Here is a 13,405-nt window from a genome sequence, read left to right as displayed (position 1 = left end):
GGGGGTTCTCCCCAGCTTGAGAAGGGGGGAGCCCACACTTTCAGGAACTTCCTCCCCTAACTTAGGAATCATTCTGAATCCTGAGTCTACAAACCTCAAAAGCAAAGAGCAAAGCTAAGAGTGCTAAGGGTGTGTGGCCTTAGCTGCAGGGTCTTACCATGGATGTGGGGGTTGTTTGGGAGGGGGTGTTGGCCACACATACGCCGGCCCACAGAAACAGGGGCTCAGTGTGGGCCCCACTCATTTTTCCCAGTCTTTGCTCACTCAAGACCCCCCCATTCTTCCTGCTCATCTTTCAAAGCCCACCCCAAGGTCATTCCCACCACACCCTAGGAAGTTTCAGTTCCATAATTTGTCTGATCCCTTGGCATTTTCTACATTAACAAATCTAAATACTTTCTAGACAACACACTCCCTCTCTCTGTCTCTCTCTCTCTCTGTCTCTCTCTCTCACACACACACACACACACACACACACACACACTCTCTCTCTCTCTCTCTCTCTCTTCAGAGGAGGGAGGAATTCATCTTTGTTTTTAATTAATGCCAGCTCTCTCATCCCAGCTATTAATACTACCACCTCATTTGTCTTATTAAGAACTTAGTTTTGCTTTTAATTAGTGCTGTCTATTGTCACTGAATTTTAATTGCCAGTGAAGGGTCTTGGCAGGACTTGGTGAGGATGTCTTATAAATGCTTCCTGTCCTCTTGCAAGGCCAGAGCCTAGGTAGTTCTGTCTCTGAAGAGGGGAGGAGGGATCCCAGAAAGTAGAGAAAGGATGGGGGACTTTTTTTCCCAGTCAGTCCTGACAGGTCTTGAGATTCCTGTTCGATCCACATAGAGCTCATGCAGTGGCAAAGAATGCAATTCGATTTTGACCTGAGGAGAACAAAAAAGGAAACATGTCAAGTTATGGTGGTCAAAATGGCCAGTGTAGATGCAGATATGGAAGGCTGCAGCATCCCAATAACCTCATTAGGAGTCTCTGTCTCTCTGTCTCTGAACTCTGCTTTGGTCCTTTGGGTGATCTTACTGCAGGTAGTGACAGAAGTGACCAATAATAGTTCCAGGAAGAGCAATTCTGCCCATATAATTCCATCAAAAGTCTCAGGGAAGTCCCTCATTGGCCCACATCGGATCACGTGCTTGCCCTGAACCAATCACTGAGGTCTGTGGGTATAACAGCCTGATTGGTCAGGCATGAACCATTGTCCTGTCAGGATGGGCTCCTGGGTCACACATTGAAGCTGGAAGGGGACTGGTTTCCAAGAGAAGAAAACTGGGGTGTTGCTGCCTTCCCACAGTAGGGAGATAAATGCAGGGCAGGAAAAACTAAAATTTCTCTGCTCCAGAATGCCGCTGCAGTGCGTGATTAAAGCCTAAACAAGCACCTAGAATTTAGACCTCTGCTCTTTCTAGAGTCGCATACAAGTAACATTGATGGTGACTTAATATGTGACAAATATCTGAGGGTGGGGAAAGAGCTCAGCATGTTGGAGCACAGGGCTTGCATGCCTGAGGGCCCAGGTTTGAGCCCCAGCAGGGACCATCATCTGCCAAAGCTGAGCAGTGCTCCTGTCTCTCTCATAACAACCCCCCCCCCAGCTGCAGTGGGGAAGACTCATGAGTAGTGAAGCAAGGCTGCAGGTGTCTCTCTCTGTCTCTCTCCCTCTCTATCTCCACTTTGGGGCTGGGAGGCAGGTGTGGCACTAAACTCCAGCCCTGTGGAGAAAGCTCCCATGAGTCCCTGCAGCCCTCAGACACACATGCAGCCCGGCCGTTGCTTCTTGGTCCCCTGCTGCAGAGTAGATGCTGAGAACTGTTTGATGGGTTCTGCTCAGGCCCTGTGAGCAGGAGCTGGCGGCCAGAGTCAGACTCAGTGATGGGGCTGGATCTGAACCCATTTACAGTGAGATGGCTCCTCAGTGGTCCTCCTCCTCTGTTTCCCCATCTGTCAAACAAGGAGATTTGGAGAATGGAGTTCCTCTTGCTAAGTGAAAGGGGGAGGAGAGGAGGCAGAGGAAGAAGAGTCAGGCTTTTCTTTGCTTTAAAAAAAGGTTTTTTATGGCTCAGTTCTGGTTTATGGTGGTGTGGGGGATTGAACTTGTGGTTTTTGGAGTCTCAGGCATGAGAGTCTCTTTGCATAACCATTATGCTATCTACCCCTGCTCTTATGCATTTAATTATTGCTGTTTTGGAATAAAGAATCTGAGAGGGGAGGGGATATATAGAGAAAAAAGTTTTTTATTATCTTTATTTATTTATTGGATAGATACAGCCAAAAATTGAGAGGTAGGGGGAGATAGAGAGAGAGAGAGAGAGAGATACCTACAGCACTGCTCCACCACTTGTGAAACTTTCCAACTGCAGGTGGGGAACCAGTGTCCTTGTGCATTGTAACATGTGCGCTCAACCAAGTGCTGGTATCACCACCTGGCCCATTTTCTTTGATTTTTAAAAATACTCATCTGTACTTCATTTACTTACTTATTGCCATAAAGGCTATTGCTGGGGCTCGGTGTCAGCACAACAAATCCATTGCTCCTGCAGCTATTTTTTCTTTTTAATTTAGGGGAGATAGAAAGGGAGGAAAGAGAGTCAGCTACAGCAGACCTGCTTCACTGCTCATGAAGCTCCCCCTGCAGGTGGGGACTGAGGGCTTGAACCCAGATCCTTACATATGGTAACATGCTCTCAACCAGGAAGTGCCACCACCCAGCCCCCTTTAATGCATTTTTAAAATCATTTTGCTGGGGGGTGGGGAGCAAGGAATGATCACTTTCCAGGCTGCCAACACAGGTGTGGAATTTCCCACCTGCTCGTAAGTGTCAGCTGGTCCCTGTCCTGTACCATAAGGCACTGCGACCCCAATCCCCTTTCAGCCCCCACTCCCAGCCACTCCCTTTAGAGTCCTTGTTGTAACAGACCGTGTTGAGTTAATAATGCCACCCTGCATTTCTCCTTTACTGTCCCCCTTACTTTGCATTTTTCCTCAAGTTTTCCCTGTGGGTGAAGTCATCTGTCGTTCATCCTTCTCCTCTGCCTTATCTCACTTAACACGATCCCTTCAGGATCCACACACATTTTAGCAAAAGAGATCTCACCATTTCTTCTTTTTTTTTCCTAGAGAAGGAGGGAGGGAAGGAGGGGGGGAGAGAGAGAGAGTCCACAGCATGGAAGCTTTCTTCAATGTAGTGGGATCCAGGCTCACACCTGAGTCACACGTGTGTCCAAGTGAGTTATCTCCAGTCTGATCAAGTCATCTCTCCCAGGTGGGCAGTATTCCTATTCCAGTGTGGACAGACACCGAGAATTCCTTAGTCACTTACCTGATGTGGGACGTTTGACTTGATTGCGAATCTGGGCTGACTGCAATGAACATAAGTGTGCAGAGATCTCTTGGGCATGTGTTTTGGACAGACACCTGGGAAAAGGAATTGGGGAGTTGAGGCTTTCTGGGCTGGGAGGGCAGTGTGGTGTGAGTGCCAAGCTACCGGTGAGTAACTCGGAACCTGCCTGGCCCTGCCACTAACCCACAGAATGACTGAGCCCTCATGCCCCCCACCCCCGTTAAGATTTATCAAGCACCCAGGATACCTTGTGCTCAGGACTTGATGGAGAGTGACAGTTCAGGGCCCCTGTGGTCCTGATGGCCAAGACCTGCCAGGCACCATGGAGGGCACAGCCAGGGAGCTGCCTTGCAAGCTCTCAGGGTGCAGCTGTTGAACAAATACAATCCCGAGGTCTGCTTTCATGGATATTGCAGTCACATTCTTCTTCACAGCTGTGTAGTAGTCCGCCAAACAGACACACCATTAGCCAGCTACCCAGGACTTGTCATTAGGCATCTCAATGGCTTCACCTAAGGGCTTTAGGCAGGACCCAGGGAGGTCCTACTCACTTCTCTGTGACATCTGCAGGTGGGTAGGAGACCAGCTCAGGACCCTGCCCTCTCAGTTTGGAACGTGGTTAAGTGACATGCCTGGAATGTCCACATGAGCTTGGGAGTAGAGCCCCACTTTCTTAAGAGCCACCCTTATCTACAGCCATACCACCCTGAACACACCCGATCTCATCTTAAGAGCCACCCTTCTGCTTCTGAGTCCTCTAGACTTGGGGCTAGGCCTCTGCAGTGTCTGCTATGTCCCATCTACCCCCATCTCAGGCCACCCTGGGCATTCATGCCCTCCTCTCTCTGGGGTTCTAGAACTCAGCCTTCTGACCCGTTCCGGGGGGGTGGAGGATGGGGGTGGGGGTTGGTCAGGAGCAAGCACTGCACAGAAGTTTGGCCAGGGAAGGGCAAAGGTTTGGGGGAGCAGATGCAGCCAGTGCAGCCCAGGCAGTCACTGGCCGGGAGGGACAGTGCTAGGTGCCTTTCCTGGGCACTCAGCCAGTGAGTCTGGACACAGATGCTGGAATTTTCCTAGGAAACGAGCTCCCTGTGCAGGCAGGGCAGGCAAGCACGGCTCTTCCTGGAATGAGAGTTCTGGGAGGGGCGAGGAGACTGTGTGTCCCTCAACCCAACACCCCCGCCCCTAACTCCCCCAGGATCCTGCAAGGGCAGAGTTTCATCTCTGCTGCAGAGCAGGTGAGGCATTCAGACAGACAGACAAACAGCTGCCAGGACCCGGGGTGGCCCAGGAAGCTTCTGACCAAGAACAGAGTGTGGGTGATGGGGGGGCAGGGGCATAGAGCAGCCTGGCTTAGCCCTCACACAGGCCACTGTGAGCTGTTAGGGCTCTTTCCAGTATATTTGCTTCACAAGGGGCTGCTTTTCTCCCTCTCTCTTAATTTTAAAAAATATTTATTTATTTATTTATTTATTTATTTATTTATTTATTGGATAGAGACAGAAATTGAGACGGAAGGGAGAGATAGGGAGAGAGAGAGAGAGAGAGACCTGCAGCACTGCTTCACCACTTGTGAAATGTCCCCCCCCCAAAGGTGGGGACCAGGAGCTTGAACCTGGGTCCTCACACTTTGTAACAGGTGTACTTCACCAAGTGAGCCACTGCCCAGCCCTGCCTTTCTCTTTTCCAAATGCAAACATGACTTGGTGAGAATCCACAAGGGAGATGCCAAGTGCTTGGGGGCAGATGAACAAAGGGCCCCCCATAAACATGTATGCCCAGCAGTCAGTCTCCCCTAGCCTCACCCACGCAGAGACTTAATGTTTCCATAGACTGCAGGGGAGGGTCCTTCTCTTGCCTGCTTCTCATTTGTTTTGCTTCCCAGGAAATGAGACTGTGGGCTGGGGGACAGCTCACCTGGGATGGCACCTGCTTTGTGAGCCAGGCTCAAGCTCTCATCTCCCATGGCACTGGGAGAGGAAACTTCAGTGCTATGGTTTTTCCATCTGTCGGTCCTTCTGTCTGTCTGCCTATCTTTTGATTATAGTCAGCCCAGAGCAGTGAAGCCCTGGTGATAACTAAAGAAAGAAGAGATAGAGATAGAGATAGATAGATAGAGAGAGAGAGAGAGAGAGAGAGCACGCAAAAGTGAGGCTGCTGTAACAAGACTCTGAAGAGAATCAGGATCCACTGGACATATTGTCTCAAGTTTGACAAAAATAAACTTGGTGCACCTGGTTGAGCACACATGTTACAATACACAAGGACCTAGGTTCAAGTCCCTAGTCCCCACCTGAAGGAGGAAAGCTTCACGAGTAGTGAAGCAGTGCTATCTCACTCTGTCTCTTCCTCTCCCTCTCTATTTCCCCCTTCCCTCTTGATTTCTCTTTGTTTCTATCTAAATAAATAGCTAGACAAGCAAAATGCTTTTTTTTTACCCTCAGCTCTGGCTTATGTGGTGCAGAAGATTAAACCTGGGACTTTTGAGTCCCGGACATGAGAGTCTTTTTGTATAATCTTTATGTTATCTACCACTGCCCCGAAATGCTTTTTTTTAAGAAAAAGAAAAAATAAACTCAAGGTCATCTCCATGCTCTCTTGTCCATCACTCCTAGGCTAAACACGGAAGAGTCAGGGTGGCTCACAGAGGCCAGGGCCTCTGTTCAGTCAGCCTGGCTTTGTGTGGGTGGAGACACATCCTGGCCCCCAGCCCCTGTTTGTCACCTGCCTCCTGTGAGCTAGGTGTGATGCAGGTGCTGAGTGTGCAGGGAACAGAGCAGAAAAGATTCTGTCTAGAGCTCACATTTTAGCAGGGGGATTCAGGTTCCAGGCAAACAGACATGTCTGAGTCTTCTGATAAATGGAGATGATGGTAAGAGCTGTGAACAAGAGTGAGAGCCAAGGGAGCTGGAGGAGGGGGGTCTGAGGGAGGAGATGTTTAAACTGGTCCACCAGGGAGGTCTCTCTGAGGATGTGATGTTTGGGAATAAACAGAGAAAGGGAGTGAGGAGAAAGAGCTGTGGGCAGAGCTCCAGGAGAAGACAGAGCTCCTGGGATCATTGAAGCAGCAGCAGGAAGGCCTGGTGGCTTGGAGGAAGGGTGGGCAGGCTGTACAAGGAATTTCTGTTTGATTCAGGAGCTCCCAGAGCCATGGAAGACTTCTGAGCATAAAGTGGCATGTGTTGTTGTGACGGTCTGGTGTCGGGCTGCACCGCGGAGAAGAGAGCGGACGTCCAGAGCAAAGGGGTACACAGATCTTTATTATAGGATGGGGGGGGTTTGGTTCAGACCACGGGGAGCCAGCCAGCAATGGCTGTCCCCACTGCCTGACCACGGGGGGGGGGGGGGAGAGCAGGGAGCGAGACCTCAGAGAAGGAGAGCTGAGAGCCCAGAGGGGGGGGGGTGGGGGGGCTTTTTATTGGGCGACAACCAGGGGTGACGTGTAGGGCCAGGATTGGTTGAAGGGGGCAATGCTATATTGTGGTGGAACTTAAACCCAGGACCCCATGCATGGTAAGATGCAAGCTCTTCTGGATGAGTTAGTTCCTGGTCTGTTGTATGCTTTACATTGGGTTCTAGTTCTCCCCCGCCAAGAGAATTGGATCAGTCCTGTTAGTTTCACGGGCCTGCTTGGCCCCGCCCCGGGGAACCCCGAGAGAGGGCCAGAGTGCCAGAGTTCCAGAGTTCCTGAGTTCGAGAGTAAGAGAGAGTGCTTGCGCCGCCGCAAAGAGACAGCAGAGTTCTGTTTGGTGATTAGTTTGTCTTAGTTTATGAATCGTTGTTCCTGAATAAAGAAATACAGCCTCCCTGCCCAGCCGTATGTCTCTGGTCGTCTCTGTTACCCGCCCGTGAAGCTAGCCCGGCCGGCTGGAGCCACCGAATTTTAACAACAGGCATGGGCTGAGGGACTTTGCCCTGAAGGAGGGTCTTCACTGGGTGACTGCAGATGTTTAGCTCTACTTAACCGCTACAAGATCAAACATAGGGCAGTGTACCTGCCGAGGCCCGCCCCGGACCTCTCCCAGCCAGCACCCTCACCTGAGTTAGTGATGGACTCACTCTGGCTTCTCTCACCATCACAAAGAGTTGGCTGGTCTTGACTTCCTGCAGGAACCATGTAATGATGTGGTCTCTTCTGCTTCCAGCTTCTTTCTCTAAGCACCATGTCTGTGGGGTTCACCCCAGGAGTTGTTTTCTGATCAACACTTCAGTTCTTTATTGTGCTTCTGTGAACAGGCATTTGAAATCCTCCTGGGTTTAACTGTGATACAGGAAAATGCCTCAAAAGTTGGTGTACATTCTTCAGGACACGAGCACTTTTCTCTTGAAAAAGTGTAGAGGAACGACTAGCATTCACACACCCGCCAGCCAGTTTCTCAGATGATCGCCTGCCTGAAAGGTGGAGAAGCTGGAGAAAGTCACCCTTTTGCTTCATGGGCCCTGGGATCCTTGCCTTTGAGAAAAAAGTCATGGCTGCCTCCTGGCTAGCTGCTGATTCTGTCACTGCTTTGCCATGGATTCCTCTGGCCAGACTGGGCCAAGAGTTTCCAGGCATAAGATAGAAAGGATGAATTCCTTGGCAGGACAAGCGAGAAGGAAGCCCACCAGCCAGCTCTTCCCCATTGTAAGTGATAGCATCTGGCCCACGAGTTCAGTGTGCTTCAATAGGAGTTTGGAGGTTGAATTTCTTTTAAAAAGATTTAATTAATTTTATTCTAAAGAGAGGGAGCAAGAAACAGAGTGAAAGACCAGAGCACTGCTCAGCTCTGGCTTATGGTGGTGCTGGGGATTGAACCTGGGACCTCGGAGCCTCACGCATAAAGTCTTTTGTGTAATAACCATTCAGCTATCTTCCCAACCTGAATTTTCTTTTCTTTTTTTTCTATTAGTTTTTAATGTATGATTAATAGTGGGTTACGAGAGTGTAAGATTACATGGTGTAGTCCCATACTTCACCTATGACCAAGGCCCTGTGTCCTCACCCTTCCACCTCCCAAAGATAACAGGTAACCACCATAGTTCTCACAAAAGTCTTAAACATTTGTGTTTTCCTTCTCTCTCTCTCTCTTTCTCCTTCCTTCCTTCCTCCCTTCCTTTTTTTCCCTTTCTATCTTTTCACAGGTTCATGCATAGCCAGTGTCTAGAGTCCACATATGAGTGAGGCCCTCCAGCAATTGTCTTTCATCTCTTTACTTACTTCGCTAAGCATCACCACCTCTAGTTCCATCCATTTTGTCCCAAAGGACACAATACTGTCTTTTTTGATTGCCAAGTAGTAGTCCATTGAGTATATGTCCCATAACTTCTTTGATCCATATGGTCCCAATTGGCCACCTTAACTGAAGCATACCACAGAGGGTGTGAACGGAGGTCTGCTGGGGTGGCTGGGGAGTACGTAGGTGTTCTAGTTCCACAGGCTTCTCACTCCTGTCAGTCTCTGCTCCCTCCTTGTTTGGCCAAATGCAGGATGTTTACCAGATGAATCTCCCCGTGCTGCCTTCTCCCAGCTGCTGCCCCTTCTGTGGTGCCAGCGCAGACCAGGCAGACCCCGAGATAGAAGGTGACCTTCCACAGGCATGACCTTAACCGCTGGCTTCCGCCTTGCTCTCTTCTGCACAGTCACACACCCCTCCTAGGGCCCACTTTGACTAGTCAGCCTGCCTCAGGGTCCCCTCTGCTTGGTGTCTTCCAGGAGCAACTGCCTGCCGCCATGACTGACACCGTGCTCAGCAATGCCTCCAGCCGCTGGATGTGCCCCAGTGACAGACCACTCCGAAAGTAAGTGCTGGTTGGGGAGAAGGTACTCAGTGGGGCACTTGTCAGGGCAACTCCCCTGATTTCTAAGCTCAGCAGGTTGCAGTCAGAGAACCTTCTGCCTCAGATCAGAGGCAGCCTTGGGTGAGGGAGGTAGTGGCGAGGTGTGTATGTGTGTGTGTGTGGGTGGGGGTGGGGGTGAGTACTGAGCTAGGGGCCAGATCTGAGGTGATTTGCTGTGAGATCGATCCTTAGTGACCCTCCGTCTCTCCCCACACCTCAGTTTCCCTACCTGTCAAACAAGGAGGTTGGATTAAGTCAGAGGTTGCACACAGGTGGGTTGACTGACTTGCAGAGGCTTTTAGCTTTTTTTATTTTTTTTTTAAAAAATACATATATTTATTTATTTCCTTTTGTTGCCCTTGTTGTTTTATAGTTATAGTTATTATTGTTGTTGTCATCATTATTGGATAGGACAGTGAGAAATGGAGACAGGAGGGGAAGACAGAGAGGGGGAGAGAAAGACAGACACCTGCAGACCTACTTCACCGCTTGTGAAGCGACTCCCCTGCAGGTGGGGAGCCAGGGGCTCGAACCGGGATCCTTACACTGGTCCTTGTGCTTTGCGCCACGTGTGCTACCGCCCGACTCCTTTTTTTTTAGTTTTCTATTTGTGGACTGGTCATTTTAAACTTGGGGAATTTCACATGAAAGGCTGGATTTCTGACATTTCTAATTTAATTGCCTTTTTTTTGTTTGTTGTTTTTTAATGTAGACAGTGTGCTATTGGTTCTTTAAAATGTGTTATGACATTAAGATTTGGTTTGGTTTGGGGGACAGGCAGTGGTGCAGCCGCTTGAGCACTTATACTTTCATGTACAAGGGTCTGGGTTCAAGCCCTCAGTCCCCACCTGCAGGGAGGAAGCTTCACAGCTGATGAAGGGAAGAGAGACACCTGTAGCCACCTTCCCCACCCTTTTTGAAGAAACTGAGGTGGGGGGGAGAAAGGAAGGGTCACTAAGGAGCCATCTCATTGCAAGCGATCCAGTTCCAGCTCAGTGCTCGCCACCGCCCAGCTCCCCCCCCCCCACCCCCAGGCCACCTCTGATCTGAGGCAGAAAGTCTAGAATTTGCCATCAGCTAAAAAGTGTATCTCTGTAAGATAAACAGTTTCCTGAAGGGCAGATGGGGTACAATATTTACTTTATTTCAGAAATGTCAGTTAATTAAAATCCCATCCATCAGGGCTGACTTGGGTCGCTATGAAGCCAGACAATTTGCCTTACAATTAAATTAGAATCATTCAAACAGGCCAGATGCAGTTTCATTAAAGTGCCCCGGGGCTCCAGTGGTCCAGCTTGGTATTCTGAACGCAGCCTCCAGATATTAAAATGATTCTCCAATACGTGAGAAAGGGTGGATTACATCCATCGAGTCTGCTGCAGGGCTGATGTGCTCAGGCAGGTGGCTGGAAGTCAGTTACCAACTGCTCCTGTGTGCTTTCCATGCCTCCATGTCACTTGGCATCCTTTTTTTAAAAAAATATTTATTTTATTTATTTATTCCCTTTTGTTGCCTTTGTTGTTTTATTGTTGTAGTTATTATTGTTGTTGTCATTGTTGGATAGGACAGAGAGAAATGGAGAGGGGGAGGGGAAGACAGAGAGGAGGAGAGAAAGATAGACACCTGCAGACCTGCTTCACCGCCTGTGAAGCGACTCCCCTGCAGGTGGGGAGCCGGGGTTTGAACCGTTATCCTTATGCCGGTCCTTGTGCTTTGCGCCACCTGCACTTAACCCACTGCGCTACAGCCCGACTCCCACTTGGCATCCTTGAAGCTGAGGGTATTTGAGGCAAGGTGGGATGGGGTGGCAAAAATGCCAACACCTTTGCTTGACTGTCCTGGTTTGGCAAGCCAGAGGGTTCCAGGCCTGAGAGGTGGAAACTGAGGTACAAGAAGAGGAACAGACCTGCCTCCAGCTGCCCATCAGTAAACAGAGAAGCTGGCCTCCTTTCTGGAGTGGAAGACCTTGCTGCCCCAAACTAGGGCAGCACACAACCTGCTTCTAGAAGATTCTATTTATTTATGTTTAGAGCTCATTACCCTAGTCTCACAGTGCTCTGTTTCCCTGGGGTTTGAAACAATAGCCCTCCCCCCACAAGAAAAAACTGAAGGTGATCCTGAACCTGTCACCAGTAAGCCAGTTCTCTTTGGCATCAGAGAGTAATTATTCAGATACATAAGTGATCTGTTAATTACCAGGCTCACCTGATTGGCTAATGGGCTCAAGGTGTTTGAATCAAAGTTGTGGGGTTGACAGCCGTCCACAGCATCGCCTCAGCCCTGCTTCTGCTGTGCTCAAAGTGAGACATTAGATTATGGCTGCAGAGGAGGGAGGAGAAGGTCACTGTGATTTCAGAGAGTGTCATGTTGCTCCCCCAGACCGTGGGGTAAAGTTAAGTCTTTCCTAACTATTCTTTTTTATTTTTTTTCCCTCTCTCTCTCCTTTCTGTGCCTCCCTGTAGTGAGAAAGAACAGTGAGTATTTTTAATATGTTTGTCTTTTTATTTTTTTTATAAACCAAATTGTATCTCTTTCCTAATCAAGGAGGCTTGTTCCTAAAGAGATGATTTAAAAGGGGAGCCGGGCAGTGGTACAACTTGTTAAGCACACATAGTACCAAGGGCAAGGACCCGGGTTTGAGACCCCTGCTCCCCATTTGCAGGGGGGATGCTTCATAAGTGGTGAAGAAGGTCTGCAGATGTCTGTCTTTCTCTGTTCCTCTCTATCTTCCCCCTCCCCTGTCAATTTCTCTTTATTCTACCAAGTAAAATGGAAAAAATGCTTACCAGGAGCAGTGGATTCGTAGTTCCAGCGCTGAGCCCCATCAGTAACCCTGGAGACAATTAATTAATTAGCACCATGGGACAGAAAGGGGCACAGCATAGGATTGTCTCTCTCCCTCTCTATCTCCCCCTTCTTTCTCAATTTCTCTCTCTACTAATAAATAAATGAAGAAATATATTTTAAAAAGATTCATAGGAGCTCAAGACTCAGTATTCTGAAGGGGTTGGAGGGAAGGCTCACACCACAGCCTCCTTTCTGTACCTCTCCCACCCCCAGGGTCGACCAGGGTAAATTGCATCCAAAAGGGCTTGTATCAGTCAGTTGGCCTGTCTTCCAGGCCAACTTCCAGGCCGACACTTCCAGGCTCGGCTGTCCCCACCCCCTTCCCCCAACCCCCCACCAGGATTCATTAAATTCTCATTCACCAAGCCCCAAAGAGGCTTCCTGCAGACACCTGCCTGTGTTGTCATCCTGGTGGCGGGGGAGAAGAAAGGAAGGAAGAAGGGCTCATTTTTCTGCACAGCACCACTGCTTAATGCTCGGGAGCCCAACACGTTGCCACCATCCCACTCCTCCCGGGAACTATCATTTATTAATAGAGACATCTGCTGGCTTTGGACTGCATGACTGTTGTGGGCATGGAAGCAGGGGTGGAGGTGGGAGGCCCATAGGAGGTGGGGCGGCCCCCTGAAACATCTGTGAGGGGTCTCCACCTGTGTGAGGACTTGTGTCCTTTGAGTGCTGCTTTGAGTGGGGGTGGGGTCCTTGCCCCTGAGAGGAAGTGAGGTCACAGGCTGTGGCTCTCTCTCTCTTCCCATGCCCCCTCTGGGGGCCGGATATCTGGAAAGGGAACAGTTCAGTGACAGCAGTCTTAAGACTTCTTTTTTTTTTTTTCTTGGTCATCATTAGCAGTGTGACTCTAATTCTATTCTTCTTCGAATAATACTTTACTCAGAAGCTAAGTAAAGCAGATGGATGAGAGTGGGTCGGGGGCAAGGCCCTCGGTAGCAGAGAGAGGCTTGAGCGGCATTTCACATACACTGGTGAGCTTTCATGCAATTGTCACTTAAATGAACATGAGACTGGAAAGTGAGTCTAGGTGGACTACAAGCTTCATGGTGTGCTTGTGTGTGTCCACAGGGGATACTGTATCAGCTAACTTTCGCTGTGTAAGAAACCATCTTTTAAAAATTTATTTAGGGAGTCGGGCGGTAGCGCAGCGGGTTAAGAGCACGTGGCGCAAAGCACAAGGACCGGCGTAAGGATCCTGGTTCGAGCCCCCGGCTCCCCACCTGCAGGGGAGTCGCTTCACGGGTGGTGAAGCAGGTCTGCAGGTGTCTATCTTTCTCTCCCCTTCTCTGTCTTCCCCTCCTCTCTCCATTTCTCTCTGTCCTATCCAACAACAATGACATCAATAACCACAACAAGGGCAGCAAAAGGGAAAATAAATAAAT

General features: G+C 49.5%; 1 protein-coding gene across 3 annotated transcripts in view; it reads left to right on the top strand.

Moving 5' to 3' along the window:
• The window catches only part of RPH3A (rabphilin 3A), a 159,108-nt gene that overhangs the window by 80,532 nt on the left and 65,171 nt on the right, over window positions 1–13,405 (top strand). For all 3 annotated transcript variants that reach the window (XM_060193055.1, XM_016190777.2, XM_016190783.2), the window contains one exon: window positions 8,970–9,128. In XM_060193055.1, the coding sequence (XP_060049038.1) occupies window positions 9,061–9,128 (68 nt within the window). In that variant the 5' untranslated portion in view covers window positions 8,970–9,060. The remainder of the gene's footprint in view (window positions 1–8,969; window positions 9,129–13,405) is intronic.

This window comes from Erinaceus europaeus, chromosome 6 (assembly GCF_950295315.1).
Source record: "Erinaceus europaeus chromosome 6, mEriEur2.1, whole genome shotgun sequence".
NCBI classification, from domain to species: domain Eukaryota; kingdom Metazoa; phylum Chordata; class Mammalia; order Eulipotyphla; family Erinaceidae; genus Erinaceus; species Erinaceus europaeus.
This window is presented reverse-complemented; position numbering and strand designations above follow the sequence as displayed.